The 23,099-nt window shown below is 37.5% G+C and overlaps 1 protein-coding gene across 1 annotated transcript in view; it reads left to right on the top strand.

Annotated features, from left to right (window-relative positions):
• The window catches only part of GRXCR1 (glutaredoxin and cysteine rich domain containing 1), a 41,146-nt gene extending 19,102 nt beyond the window's left edge, over positions 1-22,044 (top strand). The window contains exons 3-5 of the mRNA XM_009963852.2: positions 10,786-11,025; positions 18,689-18,754; positions 21,865-22,044. Coding sequence (XP_009962154.1) covers positions 10,786-11,025; positions 18,689-18,754; positions 21,865-22,044 — 486 coding nt within the window. The remainder of the gene's footprint in view (positions 1-10,785; positions 11,026-18,688; positions 18,755-21,864) is intronic.
• The last annotated feature ends 1,055 nt before the right edge of the window (positions 22,045-23,099 follow it).

Genomic DNA, 23,099 nt, shown 5'->3' with positions numbered 1-23,099 from the left:
AGAGTAGACACAGAGGGGAAATACGTAATAACCCATTGCCAAAGAAAATTCATTCTTAGGGTAGGTGCTGGCTGAAGTTTGCGTGATGTGTTCTGTATAGGTTAAGGTAGGCATTACAGTGTGTTCATATTAAATATACTGTAAAACAGCTATGGAAAATTGAACTACTTATCAGAAACATCAGCATTTCCCCACTAAAAAACTAAGTTTGTTTTGCTGGAAAGAAAAAGTCTTATAGATTAGTGTTCTCCATTGTCTCAAAAGAGTAATTTTGCAAATATTGTGTTTATAAGTAAAGTCATCTCAGCACTTTTCCTCTTGTATGAGAGGTCTTGTTACTCTGAAATGAATTGATGAGGGAAGAGGAGGGTAATAGGTGAACAGGCTGTTTGATGAGCAGCATCAGAGCAATTTTTAACTTTCTTTCCTCTTTCCCGATCAGTTCGTTTCAGAGCTGACATTACAGTTATCGAACTAACAGATGAAAGAACAAGACTGGATTGTGCCGTGGCCCTGACACTGAGGGTTGAGAAGCTCAATCTTCAAGCTCTCAGTGAAGATGAAGATCAATATCAGAAAAAGCAAGTGTACTTCCCATGTGGTTTGAGGCCACTTTGCTCACCTGACAAGAAAACACAGTATTTGGTAAAATGCATACACTGAGAAACTCCTGTGGAACTTTATCCAGGTGAATCGTCACTGATGTGTGCTCAAGGAGTTGTGGTCCAAGAGCTAGAAAATCACTCAGTGAAATTTACTTTCAGTCAACCTTCTTAGTGACAAATATTTTCCCCTTACATTGTGTATTCTAGGAAATATTGCGGTTTCATTCACTTTATATAGTGAATGCCTTGTGAATGGCAGACAGGGCTGAATCTTGGTTATCAGTTTGAACTGGCTAAAAAACTCCAAATATACCTGTATCATTAGACAAACTAATTGATATAAAATAATTATCCTAGAGTAATGCTTTCCATGGTTTATAACTGATACACTCAAAGAAACTGAAGCAATGGGACAACACCCAAAACCTGATTTTAAGTACTACTTAATCCAGGAAATATTTGGCTCCAGAGTCATATTTTGTGTGTGAGATCACAATAAGGTTGAAAGACAGTATATCAGGTTTCAATTGTCTATTTTGGTGTAAGGTCCCACAGCACATTTTCCAAATGAAGGGGGAAGTTATCATATGTTTTGCTGAAACTTGGTTTAGATGTTTCCTGTCTTCTGCCTTAAAATTGCACTGGGAGTTTCCTGCTGTAAATGGCAAAGAACTGAATCTGTCTGTCCTAAAAAATAATTACATATTATTTTTGCATGGTGATTGTGCTGATTGATGAAAATTTTCTGAAAGCTGTTTCTGTGGCTGGTGATATTAAGAAAATTGTACTGTCCTGACTTATGTGTCAGATTTTTCTTGTATGAATGGAGTCATAAATATTTCCTTTGTATTGGTAGTGGAAATTTCAAAGTTACTGGCAGTCCAAAGTTTATACTCGCCAACTGTAAAAAGATTACCTATGGGACCATTTTCTGGCCCTAATATTTTATTGTTATTTGCTTTGTGCTTCCTAACTTTGTCTTTTTATTGGTGTCTTTATAGGGCTGATGAGAGGGGAGGAGGATTCTAGTAAATTGAATGACAGAGATGTCTGCAACAATGAAGGGTTTTTAAATAATGAAAAAAAAATTAATAATCTCTATCCATGATTTTTTTTTTTCTTACTATCATCACTGGATTATCTGAGAAACATTTTTCAACTGCATTTTAAGGACAGTGTAACAGCATTTTGTCAATTAACGCTGTAATTATATTTCACTTATATGCAACATTTTGGGCAGTTACATTAACAGATACATAAAGAGTATTTGATGAGGAGTGTATCATTTGAAGGTTTTTCACAACGCACCAGGATTATGTTTGAAGGCTTTACATGGGAATTGAAAAAGAGAAAGCACATTTTGGCAATTTTGTGCTATCTGTTTCCAGGATGATATTTTGGCCGTTATTACTCCTTGATGTAATAATTTATTCTATTATTGTCCCTGTATAGATGCAATTGGCTGCTTCAGAAAAAGGGATGTAAGAGATAATACTTTGCTGAGATGTGGTCTGATCCTCTAAATGCTTACATTTTATCAGCTATAAAATACATTAATGTGCTGACTATGCAACATAAGATACTTCAGGGATCAAAAATATCCTACCATTTCTTTCAAGTCATTGTATTTCCTTTGGAAAGAAAAAGAGAGATGAGATCTACTAATTTTTTGAGGACTGTAAGGTATAGAAGACAGAAACACCCAACTAGTGTAAACAGCTCAGCTATTACCTGTTTCAACCTACGCCCTATATGCCAGATTACAACAAGTAACTTAATCAATGTTACAGGACAGTCCAGTCTTCAGGACTCTTCTGCTGAATACAGGAATAGTTCAAAGAACTGCACGATGTGAAAGAAGATTATTGGACACCCCTTTTTCAAACAGCTTCTAGCGCCTCAAGTAAACTGCTGAGGACAAAACTATTTTCAGTAGCTTTTTGTTCTTCCCCTTCAGTCTTTGTGGACAGTGTCCTTGCATGGCAAAGAAATGCTTCTCCTTTCTTACAAACCTATGTAACATTTCCAAGGGTCTTTCCAGAGACTCCTCTCTTTTGGAGAGAATTTCTTGGAGATGTCAAATTGGTAAATATGAAGAGAGAAATAAGGAGCAAGCAAGCTAAAGAGAGAAACAAGTATATCAGTGTTTCTTCCTGCAAGAATTGCAGACTAGGTTAGAATTACTCATAGGATTATCGTTTGCTTCTGATTTTCAAAGGTTTCATTTATTTCTATCATATGTAGAATGGCATATGTAAACAAATAAGAAAATGCTGATAGACCTTCGAATGCTTGATAAATAAAATCCAATTAGGCATGGACAGATATGGATCTTCTTTTGACTAATTTGAACACTGTAATAAATTTTGCCCTGGTTGACTTCCACAGCATCACTGTGCCCTGATGAATAGGAGTTGCATTTTTCCCCAGAGTCAGTGCCACACCTGTAGTAGGCAGTTTGACTTTAGAAAATCAACACAACCAGAGGCATCAGTGTCTAGCAGAGACCATGAACCCTAGGGAGATAACCTGTTCTCTTATCTGAGCTCGGGTCACCTGAGAGCAGGCTTTATCCTGGTTGTGTGGGTGTGTGCTGGATGAACGGTAATATGGATATTGGGAGGAGAGCTCTGTTGTAGTCTTTGTAGCTTCTGAATCCGCCAATAGCGGAATCATTACAAAGAGCAGGCAGAGGCAGGGTCATGCCCAGTACTCCTTTGCTGTGGTACTGTAAGTGTTTTTTCTGCTTTGAAATGAAAACACTCTGACATCCCCTGAACAGCGGTCTGTGTCAGAAGCTACATGGGAAAGCTTTGCAGTGGCAGAAAAAAAGGTATGATGTTGTATTGTATTATTTGAGAAACAGAAAGAGTAATACACATATACATGGCATCCTCCTTTTGTTTTTTTTTTTTTTTTTAGTATTCAATCAAGTGATTTTAGAACGAAAGGAACAGTATAAATGTCATATGAAATATTATTATTACTTTTGTTATTTTCATCTGATATCCCCAAAATTGATATATGTCCTGAAAAGTACAAATGAATTACAGATATATATAAAAATACACTATACCAAATGCCATCCTATATCTACTTTATGTTGCAGTTGATGAACAATTTTGAGGATGGCAACCTTAAGGAGGTAAAATTGTGCTATTTTACAATCAACAGTGTGTGGCGGTTGTGTAGATACGAGAGACAACAGTTCCCCATATGTTAGAGATCAAAGAATTCAGGTTCTTGCTGGATCATGGCCTGTCTCTGTAACTGTGACCTCAGAATTATCTAGCCCTATGAAACTGAAACAAGAAAAATTAGATGATTCATGCCCTGTGTTGGGACACTCAATCAGACAGACGTGGATGTGTTCCTATACAGCTTTTGGAAATTGATACATTCCTAGGGTTGCTGCTTGTGGGGGGCAGACAAAAGGAAAACAAGTATTTGTGTTATTTTAAAAGCTGAGAAAAACAGTGACCTGACCACTTTCTTGGGGAAAGCAAGACTAGGATCTATATTTAAGATTGTCCCATACACCCTGCCTACCTTGTTTAGGACTGCAGCTCATGATACCCTCTTTAAATTGGTATTGATAGGCCTTCCCAGCTTGATGATGGTTATGAGGATGATAACTGGTGATATCATTCCACTGTCCCAGGGAGTCACAGACTCCAAGTCCTACAGTATAGTCCCTGTAATTGCCAAAACTAGATAAGAAAAAACGCAATGGTTTTAAAGCAATGTATTTATGAGAAGGTCAGTATATCATTTGACTTGAGTATATGACTTGCATTGTTGCAGAAATTTAGGCTTTATTCTACTGAGCTTTACTAAAATGGACAGTTTTCTGAACTGAATAAAGTTCAGGTTCTGAATTTTCCTGAATATTGGTGTAGTGCCAGGTCCATGAAGACAATGCAAACAGGGCTACAGTCTTAATGTAATAAAACACTTAAGAGAGTGCTTAAATTTCAATTAAGAGAGCACAGTGCTTAGCTGTGTGAGAGTCCATTGAGGGTTGGAACTGCAAACAGTGAAGTGGAAGGGAATGTGATTTCTTATCAAGAGTGCACAAAGTGGCTGGGGACTGCTTGCAATTCCTCCTGTATGCATAAATAAATCTTACCTGCCAAAGAAAAACATTTTCATTTGGTTGATGACATCTGTTTGTTGGAAAACGTCTTCTGTCCAATGAGTCAATTCTTCCTGAAAAATGCCATTAAAAACTTTCATTTGAACCAGGCAACCAGCAATGACAGACAGAAGGGAGTGGTTTGTAACTCCATTCGCATTGTACTGTGTTGTTGTGATGGCAAATATTGTAGCTTTCACTAGAACACAGACCTTCAGTATCTAGACATCTCATTCAAAGAATGTTGCACATTTTCATCTAAGCAGTGATATGATGAAAAGTATGCTTTTAATTGAATGCTATACATTTTGGAAAACATGTATGTTCTGATGAAGTGTCATATAGGAAAAAATTGGGTGAGAGCGTTTTATTTTAAAATAGTCTTTCAGAAAGCATTCATTACTTTTAGTATACATTTCGAAAGCCTTTTAAAACTCAAAAGCTAGTAAAAGCTTTAAATCTTGCAGAAATTAAGTTGTTTTGTTTTTGTTTTTGTTTTTGTTTTTGTTTTTGTTTTTGTTTTTGTTTTTGTTTTTGTTTTTTTTTTCTGCAGAACCTCTTCAGCAAGAAAGTCATAGCCATTTTCCTCCCTTCTGTTCCTGAGTGGAAAATAAAAACAAGAAGTCTAAAACAGATTGTAGTCAGAAAATTAGTGTTAGACCACAATTCTTCTTGCCACTCAGTTATTGATACTAATTCAAGCTATAAACTGTGCAATGCCAATTATGAAGTGAGCAGTTTAATTCAAAGCTTCTAGATATGCAAGCATTCATAAAAATATATATGTATGCATATATACATACATACATACACACACACACACACACACTTATTTTCTCTTGCTCAGTATTTTCCTTAGATGATGAATGCTGCATTTATTCACTGAAACATCTCTGGTGCAGGGTTTGTAATGTGCTCTAGATTCCTGCCTCAGACAACTTAGTGGACAGCAGATACTTCTGCCAGTTTGATAGTATCTAATTACAGAGTCAAGGGGTGCATATTTCAGTAGAACACTCTGAGGTGTTGAAAGATGATATTCTGAGACAGAGAAGGGCATATCAGCCATTGATTTAGGTCACAGAAGCAATTCACTACCGCATGAATAACATTAGCTGAATGTTATATCTGAACATAGTAAAAACCTTTTAAAATCTCATATGTGATAAAGGTTGGCATTAACATTTCAGCTTTTGCCAAAGTATTATACTAGCCCATAAATCTTAACAGAAAAATATTCTGCTTTTCCTAGAATACAGTTGCTCATATAATGCATATAATGAAAGTATAGAGTGGGTTTGGTGTGGGGTTTTTCTGTGTTTTTTTTTTTGTTTGTTTGTTTCTTTGGTTGTTGTTTTTTTTTTTTTTTTTTTTTTTTTTGCATTTGCATTTGCATTTGCATTTGCATTTGTTACTTTATACTTTAAAAGAACCAAGTGCAAATTTGTGATGCCACCACTGAATTAAACTATATATAGATATGAATGTAAATAGCTATTCTTTTCACACCAATGGGTTAAAACACATGTTTATGCCTTCTATCCAGAGAGAAGATTAAAAAAAATAAATCCCATGACTACTTTTGTAGTGGTGCTGTCACAGTTTTCATTTGCAATCAAATAAAAATGAGGTTAACGTCATGAGTATTCTTCTTACTACTGGGTTTTTCTGTTAACTTGCTTGTAGACATCGTTATATACAAAGGTTTAAAAAAAAAAAACCTCTTACCACTGTTTTATGAATAATCCCTTTATGCCCCAAGGTCCAGCAGTGGGTCTTGCACAAAAAGTAGAAAAGCATTGGTTTGGAACAGTTCCTCAGTTCTGAAATTTGGTCAGCTCTTAGCTGTGCTGAAAAATATCCACATTATGAGTTTTGGTCTAAAGATAGACACTCAAAGGCAGCAAGACAGACATAAAAATGTCATAAAAGATATTAAAGAAAAACTATAGCCTTGGGAAAGCAATTAATGACAAATATGCTGAAGAAATATTCTAGTATTATTATTCAGTAACTCATTTTATAAATTCACCTCACAAATAGGACTGTGAGTGATATGTGTTCAGACTGGAGGGACTGGTCAGGGCCATGGTAGCTATGGGACCAGTAGAGAAATGTGGACTCTTTTTGCTTCTACTTCAGTTGCAGTTGAATCCAGAAACCAGGGAATAGATGCAGTGGGGAAGGTCTGAACCCAGAGACATCTGTGGGAGTTTTATGGCACACAAATTTAACTGTCTTTCAGAAGCACCATGGAAACACCTGACTTATATTATATTTTCAGAGCTACTGAGAAGTCTGTTATTATTGTCATGACAGCTGTCATACAGAAAACATAAATTCTCAAACACATATTTTAGGAATATGATTCCAAAATTTTTCATATTTCTGCAGCTTCAGTAATACATAAAGTTTTTTTAAAAAATACCCCAAAATATTGAAACAACTTGGAGATTCACATGTTCTGTAATATATTTCTTGTTGTACACTTACAGTGCCTTTCATGATTTCTTTTAAAAAAGGTTCAGGATGTCGTATTTCAGTGACCTTCTCTCTGTTTTATCAATTACTTTGTTTTGTTTCTCTGTCTGTCTCCTTTTTGGTCATTTTTTTTCATGATTCTATTTCTATGTTTAGTTTCTACTACTCCTCCTTTGTCAGTATCCTGACATTTTGGTTTATTATCTATGTTTTGTTATTTCTGTCTTTTCAGTCAGTCCCTTTTTAGTCCCCTGCATCCCTCCATTTTGTTGTTCATCTGCTAGCTCTATTAAGCCTCCTCTTTTTCATCAGCAATTTATTCCTCCGTTCTGTGGTCTCCCTTGATGCTAAGCTCACATATTTAGCCTCATGGGATGACATCTCTCACACCGTTTTCAGAAGACTCGCTCAGTTAATGACTACATTTAGTTGCAACCGTGTCAGTTGGATGCCAGTGGGGTGTCAGAGTGACAGGTTTCCCTCAGTCGTACACCAAAGTGTAACTAACTCCTCATTTGCAAAAGCCCTGTTCTGCCTGGTAGAGAAGTCTGGGAAAAGACTGAGTCAGATACAAAATAAGAAAGATCTTTTGGGTTTCTCATGTTCAAACGTGAACAAGATTGAACTGGTGCAACAGTTGCTTTTTCTCTCTAGACTGAGAGAAAAAAGGCAGCTGTTCCTGAGTCGCTGGGAGTGGTGTCTGTGCCATGAAGTGATGCAGGTCATGCTACTGCCGTTGCTGCCTACTCGATGCTCCTAAGAAAAATGCAAGCTCTTGAGGTTGATGCAGTAAAACAGATACTGCCTTTGGACCCTTGGGGAGATAGTAGTACTGTGCTGTTAAACTAAGAGCTGTAAATGATGTAGAGAATTGTTACTAAAGCAACTTTATTTCCCTCTGAAGCCTTAAATCCCTTCCTTAGCAATCTTTCTACATGGACACTTTCTCTGAAGCACACTCTTGGCCCACGTGCTTGAGGTTTTCTGAATCTGACACAAAAGTTGCCACCTCAGGCCATGTGATTTCCATAAGCTTCAGGTTTCAGTAAGAATCCCACTTACAGGAAATGTGAGAAAGTGGTCAATGTAACTTGCTCAAGATCTTTTGATTTGTTCATCTGTCCAACTTCCACAGCCCAAGCCTCTGTCATGCCCATTAACCAGAGTGTTACCTTCTGTTTAACTTCAGGAAAGCACAGTGTTCAAACATTATTCTGCTGATTTACTTCAAGAACTTATTCTAGTCATTAAGTATTACAGACTGTAGCCATTGAATTGGGTACCAAAATAAGAATTAGCATAGATTCTCATTAAGGAAAACTGTAAATCTCTCTAATTGTCTTGACTCCTATTTTTAATTACCAGTGTAGTTCCAGGCAGGTGACAGGAAGGATTTTCCAGGTATGAGAAAGTCCTGCCAAGGACAAGTTCTGTGCATCTGTAGCATAGAAAACAAGGTGTTTACTAAAATTTACCTAAAGAATTATTTAGTTAATGCCATTGATATTTTTTTGCAGGGCAAACAAGGGTATTTCTTCACTGCCACATTAGGAAAAAATAAAGGAATAAACATAAAAGTGACTCTGTGTACACACCTTCCACTTGATATCTTTCCAGATCACTTTACAACTTTCCATTTTTCCGTCTCTTCAGCTGCTTATTTGTATGCTGTAGGGACACCACAGTCCTGATGCTTCGCTAGATAATGACTGTCTGTATCTATGCTGCCAGCCTCTGGCATCTGGGAACAAACAGCATTGGAGATTAGAGCTATGAAAGAATGAGAATTTCAATCCTGTTGAATAGTTTTGCACTTCAAAATGTATTTTCACTCCAAAGAGGAGGAAATAATGAGTATGTGAAATTATCTTTTTTAAGGACTATTTTAAGAACTCCTTTTGGTTACTTCTGAAAAGGATGAACTCCTCTTCCTTCCAGCAACCCATGTGTGGTTACTAAAATATTTGGCAATGTTTATGTAGAGTACTTGTCTTTTAAGTAGAGGATGAGTTAGGCTTCTCACTTGGAATGTGTGAACAATATGCTGGAGAAGAGTCACTGCTGCAGTAGCAGTATAAGAGATTTTCAACCTAGAAAAGAGGCTGGAGAAAAGTAGCCTACTTTTTGTAACATTCATTCCTAAAATTGAACTTCTGACATCCATTCAAAGAGAAGTAAATACTGACCTGTCACAACATGCTTCCTTCCCAGAATGGGAGGTGGAAAACCGTTACATTACATATGCTTGCAATTACACTTCCAGTGATCTACAAGTGATCTGTGAAATGCAAATGTTTTTCCCAAGAACTCTTCACTGTACATTGAACCTAGCAAACACCTTTCTAAGCAGAATATGATTTTTAAAGTGACTTTTTTTCTACGTTTATGTAGTAAGGTAAATTATGACTTCATTATGTGGCAAAATCTGCAAAGGCATCTGCCCAATTTTACAACTGTGTCTTTACAGTTACTGCATGACATAGTTCAAAAATTATCTATTCACCCATCCAGGTTAATTTTCCATAGATTGCTACACTGTGTTACAGGTATCCTTACTTTTTATTTTTGAACTTGTGTTTTTACTCCTGGAATACTGCTGAAATGATTAAATATAATTTGTTGAATATAATGGACAGTTCAAATAGCTTGGAAATATCTTACCACCTTTTTAAAAAGCTAGGGTTTTAGATATTTACCTGAACATAATATCTTTGTTTAGAGCAATGATTCTCAGGCTTTTGGAAAATATACTACTCTCTCTTGGGCAAACCAATCCCTGTAATATTTACACTCTCTAATTGTTTTAGTCCCAGAATGGAAAGATGCAGCATAAGCTTTTAGATATGAAGAAGCGGGGTAAGAAGTCAAATCTGAATTGTAATATGAAAATTTTGCTGCCTCCCCCAGTTGTAGTGGGCTTTGAATTGGACACCGAATACATACAAAATGTACTTTTTAATTGTTGGTTGGATGTTTGGGTAATTTGATGTGGATCCACACTAAAAATTAAGGATATGTCTTCCCCTCTGCTGTCATAACCTAGTTCAGCGTGGAAAGACCTGAAGTATTATAAGTTAATGTTGGCTCATGGATGTGATGAAGGTTAGCTTAGGCTCCCATCCTTGTTTAAAAGAGGCTATCAGCAACACCTGAGATAGCAAGTTTAGACTTAGTCTGGGTACCAAACTGTGAGTGTGCAAACATGAGTCACTGTTATAACAGAGTCAGACATCAACAAAACGGTGATGATTTATTCATATTTGGAAGTCCACCAGGACCTAAAATATATGTTTCTTGAAAATTTTTAACTTGATTCACCATCTCTAAAACTTTCTGAAAAAAGTAAAGTTGCACCTTAGATAAACAGTTTAAATAGCCTTAAGATGGTGACTGCAAGAACTTAATTCCTCCTCTTCTATCTTTACATTTGGATAAAGAATGTTGCATTGTGTTTTCAGGATGCAATTCTTTTTCTTAAAAAATATTTTTAATTAAATTACTCAATACTTGGAAGCCATTAACACCTTACTGAATGTAATGGGACCTTTTTTATTTTTTTTCCAGGTATCAACAGTGCCAGAGTTTGGCCGCATAATAATTTATACTACCAGCCTTCGTGTGGTGAGAAACACTTTTGAAAGATGTGAACTGGTTAGAAAGATCTTTCAAAACCATAGAGTTAAATTTGAAGAAAAAAACATTGCTCTGAACAGTGATTATGGAAAAGAACTAGATGAAAGATGCAGGAAGGTCTGTGAAGTTCCCTCACTCCCTGTTGTGTTTATCGATGGCCATTATCTTGGGGTAAGTAAAGCATGAGCCTATATGTTATTCTGCAGTCTGGAAGAACAGATGAAAATCTTGATGAATGAGAAGCGGGGTTTTTGGAAATTGCTTACAATACTGGAATGATGGGAACAATCAAAGACAGATATCCCTTTGTGGTATATGCGGCACAGATCTACACTTATAGGTTTGATCTGAAGATGCAAAAGATAACAGGGGAGAGGCTATCAGGAGGGAAATAAGAGGCACTAATACAGTTTAAGCTATCCCCTGTTTCTTAAAAAAGTAGCTTATCTTTGTAGCTGAAACCATGAAAATCTAGAGAAATGGATTTTTTTTCCTCATGGGAACCTGTATGTATGATTGACCCAGGAAGATGAACACACATAGCATAAACCTGTGATTTAGTAATAACTGTGTTGAATATGAAACTAACAGCTTGGAGTGTCAGACTTTAAACATGCACTGAATTTATGTGATGCAGTCTGTATCAGGATCTGTAGTCAGCTGAACATGGTTTTAAATACAGAATCGGTTAACACATAATTTTAGAAAAGTCTAGGAGTTAAAGAGAGAGAAAAACAGTCAGACTCTACCCTGTTCCAAGACATAAACTCCAGATGGAAAAATGTAATCCAAATTTGTACTCTGGGTCTAAATGCCTGTTGATATTTGAAATCAGTTTTTCATTAAGGCTAGCCTGTACTTTCTAAACGTTTTTCTCAGAAACTGAAAAAAACAGAGTTTAAGAAAAAAAGATTCTGGAAAGTGGCACAAAGAAAACAGCTTAAGAGATCAGCAAAGGTATTTGTCTCGAATGGTAAAGAACTAGCAATTAGCACCAACAGCGAGACTGTGATTTGTGAAGGCAAACTATATTTAAACACAGTGGGGTTATTGTGCTTGTATAGCTTAACACTTTAATTTTCACAAAGGATTTAAATAACGAAATTAAATGTTATCAACAATCAGGCATAATTGATATTGGGCTTGTATAAACACTCAAGTACCCTTTCTCCCCTTTCTCCCTGTCCCAGCTCTCCATGTGCTCTGCACAAGGCAGGCTTCCCTGAGCACTATAACAAATACATTTGCTGGCACAGGGCTCACTAGACCACTACAGCAACTGCAAAATTGTCTGTGTGCACAATATTGGCAGACAGTGATTTTTACTTCATAGTCGGAGATGCTTTTATCAAAAACCTGAGTTGGAGAGGTGTCCAGCCAGCCAGGAGCAGAAGTGCTACATTCAGAAGCAGCTTAAAATTCATCAGGATTCAGACTAGGATTTGCTCACCTAATTATCATGTTAAAAATAAAAGTAGTGAGTTATGACCAATTCCAAGAAAATCTCAATCGGTGTGTGATCAATTTGTCAAAAGAATTCAGTTAAAATACTGAAATGAATTGAATAAATTATTTGCTCAGCTGTAGGTGAAGCCTGGTTACAGTCAATTTGGTATGATGGATGGCCCATTAATTCACTGCTGGTTTTTTTGCTTTTTTTTTTTTTTTTAAGATCATGTGAAACTTGTCTTTTAACAGAGGAGCAACAACATAGCAAGCAATACAATCTCATTAAAACTATTCAAGTATTGTATGAGGTATTTTGGAGAGGTGTAGGAAAGAAGGCAAGTGAATTGGGAAGCTAGCTGTCTGTGGGAGAGACGAATCTAGCTGTCCAACTACTTGTTGACAGGTAGTCAGCAGGTTTTACCTCCTGCATGCAAAAAAAATGAAGAAAGAATTTTGTGTTCGGGTCTACAGACATTTATTACAGCATGGCAATGGCATTCACATTGTTTAACACAAGAAAACAAGTGTTGATCTGGTAAGAAATAGGAAAAACTCTGACTTGGGGTATGTTTTCTTTGTTTTCTTTCTTTTTTTTTTTTGATTAAATTGATGAGGTACACTGTGGTTAAATGGAGCAGACTTTAGCTCCAGGAGAGGATTAAAGTTATTCCAAGTAAAAGCTATTTTATTTGTGGAGAATCTGCTCTGAGGGCAGGAGACAGTTCAGGAGAGGCCTGCTCTGCTCCTGGGGAACACGGCGGCCAGCCGGGACGGCGGCAGCCATTTGCTCTGCCAGTGGGGATGCCCCTCGCCTGTGCTCACGGATGAGGTTTCTGCCCTCCCCTGCTCCCCACGAATTGTCGTCGTACTGGGGGGCACTGCTGCTTGTTGCAGCATCGTGCTCTGATGTGCTGTAGTTGAGATGAAGCAGGATGGGAAAGCCAAGTCCAGTGTGAGCAGAGCTAACTCAGGCAGCCCACTGTGGCTACCGGTGGGAGCACCGTGGCCAGCAGGGTGGTGGGAAAGGAGGGAACCATGGTGAACCTGTCACTCACGCTGGCAAGGGACCTGCGTCCACACACTCTGTTTGGTAAATGTGGCAAACCCCATTATTTTATGGCAGTTTGTATTCCTCTGTCTTACTACAGCTTCATGAGAGGGGTTGGCATTCATTCATTTAGGAAAAGAAATAAGGAGGGGGGCACTTTGCCTATTGAGAAGGTCTGCCAACCAATTATTCACCCCCTGGCCGTGTCAATGCCTGGTGGACGTGGCACCTTAAGAAGACATTGCATCAGTGACCCCAAAGGCAGTAAGTTGGCTGGAACCTGTGCTGGGCTTGTGTTTCATTAAAATGCGACAGACAGAACTAATTACAGAATTTGGTCTCGTTGGTAACAGTGGGCATTTCTATAATGCCTTTTATGTTAATTATCTTCTGATATGCAAATGAAACATAGAAATCCAGAATCCCAGTGTGTCAGTAAATTGATCATGCAGTATTTTTTTTCCTCTCTCTTTTAAAAATTTTGAATATTTATTTCCTGGCAAATCCCTCCCTGAAGGAGATTGCATGTAGCAATACAAAAGAGAATCTGTATTGAGCCATGCACCTTTCAGTGAGTCATAAAGAGAGAAAAAAAACCCCAACCCCTAATTAATATATGAACAGTTTTGAAAGGGGACAAGATTATTTTTAATGAGATAAATGTAAGAAAAGCACCAGAACACAACATATATGCATCTGATAGAGTATATGGTTTTCAAGACATTCAGAAGCACAGACAAGGTTGTTTGAGCACTGCAGACTGTGTGGATAAATCTTCACAGCGTTGTGGAATTTATCACTGCCTGCACAGGGGAAATTAAAAAAACCCTCAACTTGGTCAGAAGCAATAGAAAAATCATATTTAACCCCTGTCAAACAAAGTCCTGTGTGCTGCAGTACAACAGGGTTTTTAATCTTCTAATTTTTTTCACGATTGAATGATTGTATTTCTTGACACACACTGCCTAAATATCCGTCTGTCAGGAAATTGCAGGTTCTTTCTGCAGCATGCTCTTTACCAGCCGAGCTAATCTTCCCTTTTCACCTGAGGCTGCCACCATCTGAAATGGAACTATGCCATCTGCTGGGACACCAAAGTAGAGTAAAAAATGACTTCCAAAAAACAGGAAGCCACACAGAAAAAACCCTGGAAAATTCATGTACTCTTTTATAGAGGCACTCAGGATTGTTAGAGGTTTATGTTATGCAAAGACCCACTCTTCTGGAAAAGGGATGCACATAAAAAAAATGCAGTCATCTTTAGTAAATATATTAGCTCACTGCATAGTAGTATGAAAAACATTTATTTTATTTTTTATTTTAAATATATAATTGAATTCCAGTATTCACTTGCCGTGCAAACCTACTTTAATCTTTTTTAAATAAGTAAATTTAATAATTTCTTCCTGAAGATACTGTTTCCTATTGGGCTTTCCCAGCTGTAATGAACGCACAATAGTATGAAATTTACAGTAAAATTATTTTGTTTGACTCACTGGTTATGATTATTTCCCAAGACTTAAGAGGCTATTTTTGTAACTGATTTTTAAAAAATACCTCTGTAACATATTTTTTGTTACACAAGAATTAACAGTTTTCTTTATGATGCTTTCTAGTGGCATATATGATTAGTGGATCTCAATTGTATCCATGTTTTCTTAGAGTAAACACATTGTCCTGACGTTCACTTGATGTGGTGGATATGACTGGCTCTGTGGCAGTAAAACTATGATACAATTATTATGTCAAGTTGCCTACCATTTTCCCATGTGTTTCCTCCATTTTTGCAGTTTAACATTTCAGGAACAGCAGGGTTCAATTAATGTGATATCTCTACACATCAATCTTTCAGTTCTTTGTATATAAAATCCATCATTTCTGGTGCTGGCACTATACTGCAGTGTCAATTTTCTCAGTTTATGGGCAGATTTCCAGTCATTTCTTCACACCCCATGCATGTCTGCTGCCAAGGGGCACCTTGTTGTGAGAGGTGTAACATTTTAGGCTGAAGAGCATGTGAATTCTGGGCAGGGACAGAGGCATACACAGACTGTCTCCTCGGTGAGACACAGTGAAAAAACATGGCAGGTCCGGTAATGGTAAGGCAAGTGATTGCATTCTGCTGCCTTAGCAAGAGGCCTCACCCATATACTTAGCAAAAGTTTGGTTTTAAGGGAATAAAGGACGTGCAATTTATCTGCATGTCAAATGTGTCCACAAAGAGATGCTGTAAGTGCCGGTGCTAATTTTATTCTGTATATAAGGAAGGATATGGAAGAGAGGCTGCTTCCCAAAATCATCAGGTATTCTAGTACTGTCAAATGCAGAGCCATATACCTATGTGTAGTCCTTGATGAAGGATTACATCATGAAAATGGTAATGGATTACAGCCAAGACAGATGAGCAGCAGACTTGTTTAGTGACAGAACAGAGCTGGGGCAGCAGGAAACTTAGGGGACCTTGGATGTGCCCTAGTTCTGCAATTAGTGGGACAATACCTGAAATACAATGTTAATTTCTGGATGTTCTCAAGAGAAAATTGGGAAAATGTTTTGAAGAATGAAAATGGTCTAGAAAACCTGTCAAATGATTTAGCCGTGTCTGTGGTATTTCCTGGCAAAAACCTGACTGCAGCCCCTGGGCTCCTTCACCATGGTAGAGAGCTATTGACATTAGTAGATAAAGGATTCACAGGCTGGTGTTTTGAAATTTAAATGGTCAACAAAACTGAAAACTCACTTCTCCCTGCTGCTTCTCTAAATGTCATGGCCACTGTCCCTCATGCTCCTTATGTGAGTCTTAGGAGGGATAGACTTTTTAATGTTTCACATCCCTTTGTGGATAATTGTGGACTGAACACAATCTAGGAAGAAAAAGAAAAGCATCACCTTCTGGTCAGAAAGCAGCTACTGGTCTTATTTAACAGCTGCTTTAATTACTCTATTTATTACAGACTCTGTGTGTTAAGATTAAGAGATCCAAAGGGAAGGTTAACCTCTGCAAAGTATATTTTATTCAAATTTCACTTGAGGCAGCCATTAATCAGAAAAGACACACTGAAACACTTAAAAACTTTGATAGCCATTTGGACATTTGGTTTTTAATTTTAAAACCGTAGTAATGAGGCTTTCCACTTTGAAAGTAACACAGCTGGCTGACTGGATGTCATCTGAAGTATAAATCCTTTAAAATGTGAATCTATAATGGGAAGCCTGTCAGACTTTTAATTATACTGCTGTAAAAGCCAGTCAGCATTATCATGCAGCATCACTGTAACATGGAGCAGAAGTCACAGGAATGCTTTTGCCAACTCTTACTGCACAGAAGAGATTCTTTCCTAAACGGGGTCAAATTGGGGCTTCCCCTAGCTTAGGGAATTTGTGGTGCTGCAATTACATCAATAAAGCTGCAAATCCTTAATGTGTTTGCATCAGATGGGCAGTGCAAGCTTTGTCTTAAGCCACTGCAGTGCATTCAGGCCCAGAGCTAATACTCCATAGGCTGCCTTGGCAAACCCTTGCTTTGTTGTGCCAATCACTCCTGTTGCCTGTTCTGTGTGAAAGCAGAGAAAGATTAGAGGGTGAGCATGAAAGGGGCTGACAGACTGCAAAAAGCTGATCTGCTATGGATAGAGAGAGCCTAATGCCTATGTCGAAGCTGGTACTTTCTGTGCCCATGATCTATAACAGATTTCAATAGAAGAGTCAGCACAGGTAAGGGTAGCTGATCTGAGACTCCTGTCATCTTCTGTGACTAATTAACCACAACTAATTACCTTGTAGATACTTATTTTTTTAAAAAGATCTCTTTGAAGGTATAGCACTCTAAGAGTAGCGTTCACTGAAAAAGTGGCACTCCCATCCACCAAAATTTTAATATTCTGCTTTTTAAATGAAATTAAAATCATAAAGCACAAAGTGCTGCTTTTTTTTTTTTTTTTTTTTTTTTTTTTTTTTTTTTTTTTTTTTGTACAAAGCCAGAGCAAAAAGACTTTCTACAGGAAAACTAACCTTAGTAAGGTGTCATACAAAATCCTTTGCAATGTTCTGGTGGCCCTTAGTTGGCTTTTGGGCTGCACTTAGCCTCTGCAGTCCCCAGCAAGGCACTGTGAATGGTTGGACACTAACACGTACATTAGTGACCCATATGTGTTCCCTGTGCTCCTCAGCAGCCTTTCCTGTACCTCTCAGTAACAGGGAGAGGGGAGCTGGTGGGGACCTGGGGCTGAGAGCCCCTTTGGCTGACTGTGGGCAGCTCAAAGTGATGGCACATGCGAGCCGTGTGCCAGCATCCCACTGCACCTCAACCCTGTGCCGGCTTCTCACTACACCTTAACCCTGTGCCAGTATCCCAGCCCACCTCCCAGTTCATGCCAGAAGCAAACCCAAAGATGAAAGTTAACAGTCTGGGCATGCAGGGACTAGCGAACTGTAGCAGCACGATGGCATGAATGCACCAGCCAATCTAGATGTGTCCAGTTGTCCTTAACAGTGGGTAAGGGCTGTGCAGTTTCTTCCATCTGTGCCTCAGTTTCATACCTTTCGTTGGATTCTTGTGATCTACTGATTAAAAGTATCTGTGTTTGGTAATATTTAGTATTCAGTTAATTTGGTTACATAAGTGGAAACATTCAAATATGCTCCTCTAGTTAGAAGAAAAAGGGAAAAACAGTTTTATATCATCTTTGACACTTTAATTTTGTCTGCAATAATCTCTTAGCATTTACTTTCAGGAGGAAAAAAGAAAAAACACTTCAGTACTGCCTTGGTTCAGATCACAGAACCCCTCAGAGATTTAATGTACTCAGACTAAATTATTATTATTCATTATTGTGTCTGACTTTAATGTTGTTACAGTATTTTCATTATCCTTTTTCTCCTTCTGTTATACATTAGGCCTATTACCTCTTAATTCAATGCTCAACTGCCAGAATATATGAAATACAATTTCCTCCTCTCATTTTACTGCATTCTCTGATGTGTTGTATATTTATATGTTTGTAATTTTTGATACAGAAACTAGACATACTTTTTATTCTGTCAGGAAACATACCCTATAAAATAAAAGGAACACAATCAGAATTTCCAAGTTGTGTCACCTTTTACAAAAAGGCAATGTGATATGACACCTGGTACCGAACTTGAGGCACTACTATCAGAACTGCGATTAGATTCTTCTCTCCTTCTAGCTTTCCTAAGGTTGACCTAATTACAAAATGCTTAATGTGAGTCAAATTTGTCCTCAGCCTGTTTAAATTTTCAAGACCAAATCTTCTAATCATCTCTGTTTTTTCATGCTGAACTGGCTGACCTTTTTCTTCCTCTTTTTACTAATAGGGTGCTGAGAAAATTTTACTAATGAATGAATCTGGGGAACTGCAGGATCTCTTAACCAAAATTGAGGTAATTGTATTTCTGCAAATAAATATAAGGAATGTACATTGAGTATTTGCAGTTGAGTAGATTATCTTTTTTTACCAGTTCCTTTTCTTCTGTTATATACTGGTGATGCCAAATGTTTTTTTCATTTTTCTCTTTGAACGGATGATATCATAGTATCGTAATCCATTACATCTGAGAAAAAGTGAATGGTAATAACACCTCACCAAAATGCCCATCTCTAGTCTCTCTTGATTTTGCCACAGCAGGAAAGGCAAGTCCCTCTCCCATAACTTTTGATATCATCTTAGGTATTTAACCTTCACATACCCTGGGGGAGTCAGGCTTCCTGTGTGAATGCCACAGCACTTCCCTGCGTACTACCCTGAATGCACGGGGAACATGCACGTCTACATTCTGCCTAGACCTTAAACTGGGTATCTACAGAATCTGGACAAATGCTGGAAGTTTTCAATCACATCAATTTGTACAAATTTCAAATTACAGGTTATCACACCTTTTTCCACCTTTTAGTTTGCCTTGTCCATTGAAGTTCTCTGGGGCAAGTTTGTCTTTTATTGTGAACAGCTGATGCATGCTCCCTGGGGACACTTGAAGTGTGGGACTGCTCCCACAGCTTTGCGGCAAACTAGGATGTCTACTGGTGCTATTGGCTGCTCAAAGCATTTTCTGTTTTCCTTTGGAGAGCCTGCAACAAAGAACACTTTGGAGAGACGAGTGTCATCATGTCTAGGTTATAAGGATAGCTGTGTCCTTAGAAAACTAATATATTGTTATTAATTATCTTATTATTTTGAAATCACCCCTAACCAAATTAAGATAATGTATCAACATTAAAAATAGATAATGAGGATATGATATTTTTAAAAGATACCAATGAAAGAGCAAAAGAAAGCTACATTTAGTTGATTTAACCCCAAGGATTTCTTTCCTTGAATTTAGCCAGACTACAGCTTATGCTTTCCTAACATGCTCTTAGTAACGCTTTGTATACCATACACCTTTGAGTTTATCACAAAATGAGTATCTCTTTTTGTGAAGCATGTCAGTTTCTTATAGCCAGTCTCACTCTTAAACTCCTCCAAAAGTTCCAGTCAGGCTGAGCACTACCCGGTAAATCACAAACTGCCTTGGCCCTTTGCAGTGCAGGTGGTACCTTCTGCATTTGTCTGGTCTGTTCCTTAACTCATCAAAACTTTCCTTTTTGACTCAGTAAAACTTTAATTGCCTCATGGCTCAGTGTATGAATTTCTGTATAAAATTCAGAAAAATCTGTTGGCCATATTGAACCATGATGAATAGCTAACCAGAAACTAGTAAACAAAAGTATACATATGATTAAAACATGCAGCATTCTTGTCTGACTAGAAAGCTTGGCTAATACACTTCCTTAACATTTTTCATTACTTTGAAATGAAATGTCCCCAGATCCTACTCTGGGGGGTCCTATAATGTGATTAGCTAGTCCAATGTGTGTCCCAATCTTGGGACAGAAAGTACATCTATAAGACAAACAATACCAGACTACAGCAGACAAATAACTACTTACAGAATGTAATCTCTGCTTCATTGTTTTGTTTTTGTTTTTTTTTTTTTTTTTCAAAAATGGATTTCTTAAAATTGCAAGGGGCAGTCAAATTTCTTCATTACTGACGATGCAGAAAGTATTTACACAGTCATCTGTTCAAGAAGGAAATGGCCACTGTTCAAGGAACTGTGCTAAAGCAATTTTGCATTTTTTTTTTTGTTAGTTCTCTTAACTACATGGAAAGATAGTTTTTTACAAGTCTTAAAATTTTGAGATTATTTGCAACAATGTCCAAGGAAGTAAACTGCCAACATAAATTGTGAAAGATATGGGCATTCCTGAGATAGAAAGAATGCTAATTTTACATTCAATACTTCCAAGCACTATCCCTGGAGAAGTTAATAGTAATAGGAGTTGTTTGCCTGGTGAAGAAGAATGGCAAGTTTATGAGCTACAGGACAAAAAGTGCCTTTTTTGAATGTTCATCTGAATTGTCTGTAGGTGAATGTTATTATTAATGGTTTTGCAGAAATCTCTTCAGTTTTCTCTATGAAGCTACAAGAAGGACTATGTTATCTGTACATATTTAGTACACTCTGGTAATAATTTATAATTAATTTTTTAGTGGTCCATAATTTTGTCAGACTAATACTAGAAGGAATTGTATGGATATTTTTTCTTCCTTTGCAAATAAATCTGTAAAGTCTTTACTCAACAGTGCATTGTTAAAGCCACATATCTGTGCTGTGGTAAGTGTCCAGCGTGGTGTAGCTTTCATTTCTCTGATAAAGAACTTTAGGGAAATCATTAAATAAACTAGCAACATATTAGCAAGTGAAACTTAAAAATGTCATTAAAATCTCTTCTTGTGTTCTCCATTGTCTTTAATCCAATACAAAATAGAGTAAAATTATTGTTTTACTCAGGAATTAGGACAACTGAGGTAGCCCAAGCCTTTCTTGCAGCAATTTTCTCCAGGTATAACTATTGAATATTGATAATCTTTCTTTACACTTAAAGCTTCAGCATTCTACACCCATAAATTAGAATACACCACTTACTTCCTCGAGCATTACTTGTCAGAAGCTATGAATTGCATTTTGATATGATCAGCTCTAACTGTAATAGGAGCAATATGTTCAGCATGAACATGAAAAAGCTAAAAGTCATAATATCTTAACAGACAGCATAGAAAATATAACATCAAGACAAACTGCCTGTAGTTGAAATTCAAACAATTGCAATACCTCCTAGAACTGATCTAGACCTAAACTACATCAGGGTAATGTGTGCAAGCTATCTTTTAGCTACTTATTTTGGAAAATACAAACACAGGCTACTAAAGAGTAATGTGACTGATGAACCCGCAGTGACCCTCTTTGACCATTGCATGTGGATCTGACCAAAGGAAAAGGCAGATGTACTGGTATTCTGTGGTGATATACCTTGGGATGGGGTGATAGGTATTGCTCTGGATGGGAACCAGAATGTATATTCTCAGCTGTCTTGGAGTCCTCATTGTCCTAGAGCTTATGGTGGTTGATCAAGTAACATTTTTTTCTTTCTCACATTCTTCTTTGAGCAGAGAGTCCAGCATCCTCACGAGTGCCTCTCTTGTGGGGGCTTTGGTTTCCTGCCGTGCTCAGCGTGCCATGGGAGCAAGATGTCTGTGTTTCGGAACTGCTTTACGGACTCATTCAAAGCCCTCAAGTGTACCGCTTGCAATGAGAACGGGCTACAACGCTGCAGGAGCTGTGCAGGCTAAGAATGGCATCTTCATGTGTACAAACATTTTATGGTACTGCACCAGTTTGTAATATGATTTTTTTAAATTAATCTGTTTATCTAATTCAGTCAATAAAAATCCATTTGTAGTATACTTCTGCTGGTTTGATCATTTGAGCTGTTTAAATTTAGGTCACTGACCGTATCATGAACTCTGAAATATATTTTTCTTCCTTCTTTATAGAAAGATTTGTAGTCTGCAGAATTTACTGCATTATCAGCCCTGTGGATGTGAAGTCTTCCCTTTTTCTATAGGGGATCATCTGCAATGATATGTGTTTCTGAGTCATGCCCTCAAGATTACAGCGAAATATAACTTAACCTTCAGATTATTGAGTAGCTGCTGCTTTCAAGATCAGAGAGAACAAAGATTTTGTGATGTGGACTAGCCTAAGACCATTCCATTTAACACTTCCCTGAAAAGTCACTATGGTGGAATTCTGGCCCGAATTCTAAGTGGCAACATAAGAACAGAAACATTTCTTAAAAGTCCCATCAATCAACTTTCTCCTTTAGTACTGCTTTGAGTTTGGTACTAAATTAATGTTGTTAGACAAAGTTACATAAACATTTAACATAATAGATGTTGATAACTGTTGTTGTACTATCTCAGAGCTTTATGATCCTACATATCACAGTAGATCTTATAGTGATCAAGTGAGAACGCCAGATAGCTTTATAAATTGCATATAAAGAACTTAAGGATGAGATTTCCGCTTTTGCAGCTTAGTAACTGTTGTGGTTTGATGGCCAGTCTGGCACAAGTGTTGTAGGGCATCTGTTCTCCCCAGGAGGGCCACTGGTCTGTACCCAGACATCTCCAACACCATATATACCTTTGTCATTTTTGGTGGGTTTTGCCAACACAGGCAAAAGAGAATTAGACAGTGATTAGTCTGAAGGGACTGTGAGATCTCCACACTGAATATATTGCAGTTTGGAAGTACTTTAACATTCAGGCCACAGAGTACTTTTTAACAGGGTACTTTAGGGATCACCACCTTCTGCTGACGTTGACACTGCACATCATCTTCC

Source organism: Tyto alba, unplaced genomic scaffold (assembly GCF_018691265.1).
Source record: "Tyto alba isolate M040663 unplaced genomic scaffold, T.alba_DEE_v4.0 Super-Scaffold_6, whole genome shotgun sequence".
Classification (NCBI taxonomy): Eukaryota; Metazoa; Chordata; class Aves; order Strigiformes; family Tytonidae; genus Tyto; species Tyto alba.
The sequence above is the reverse complement of the archived record's forward strand: the minus strand, read 5'-3'. Positions and strand labels throughout refer to the sequence as shown.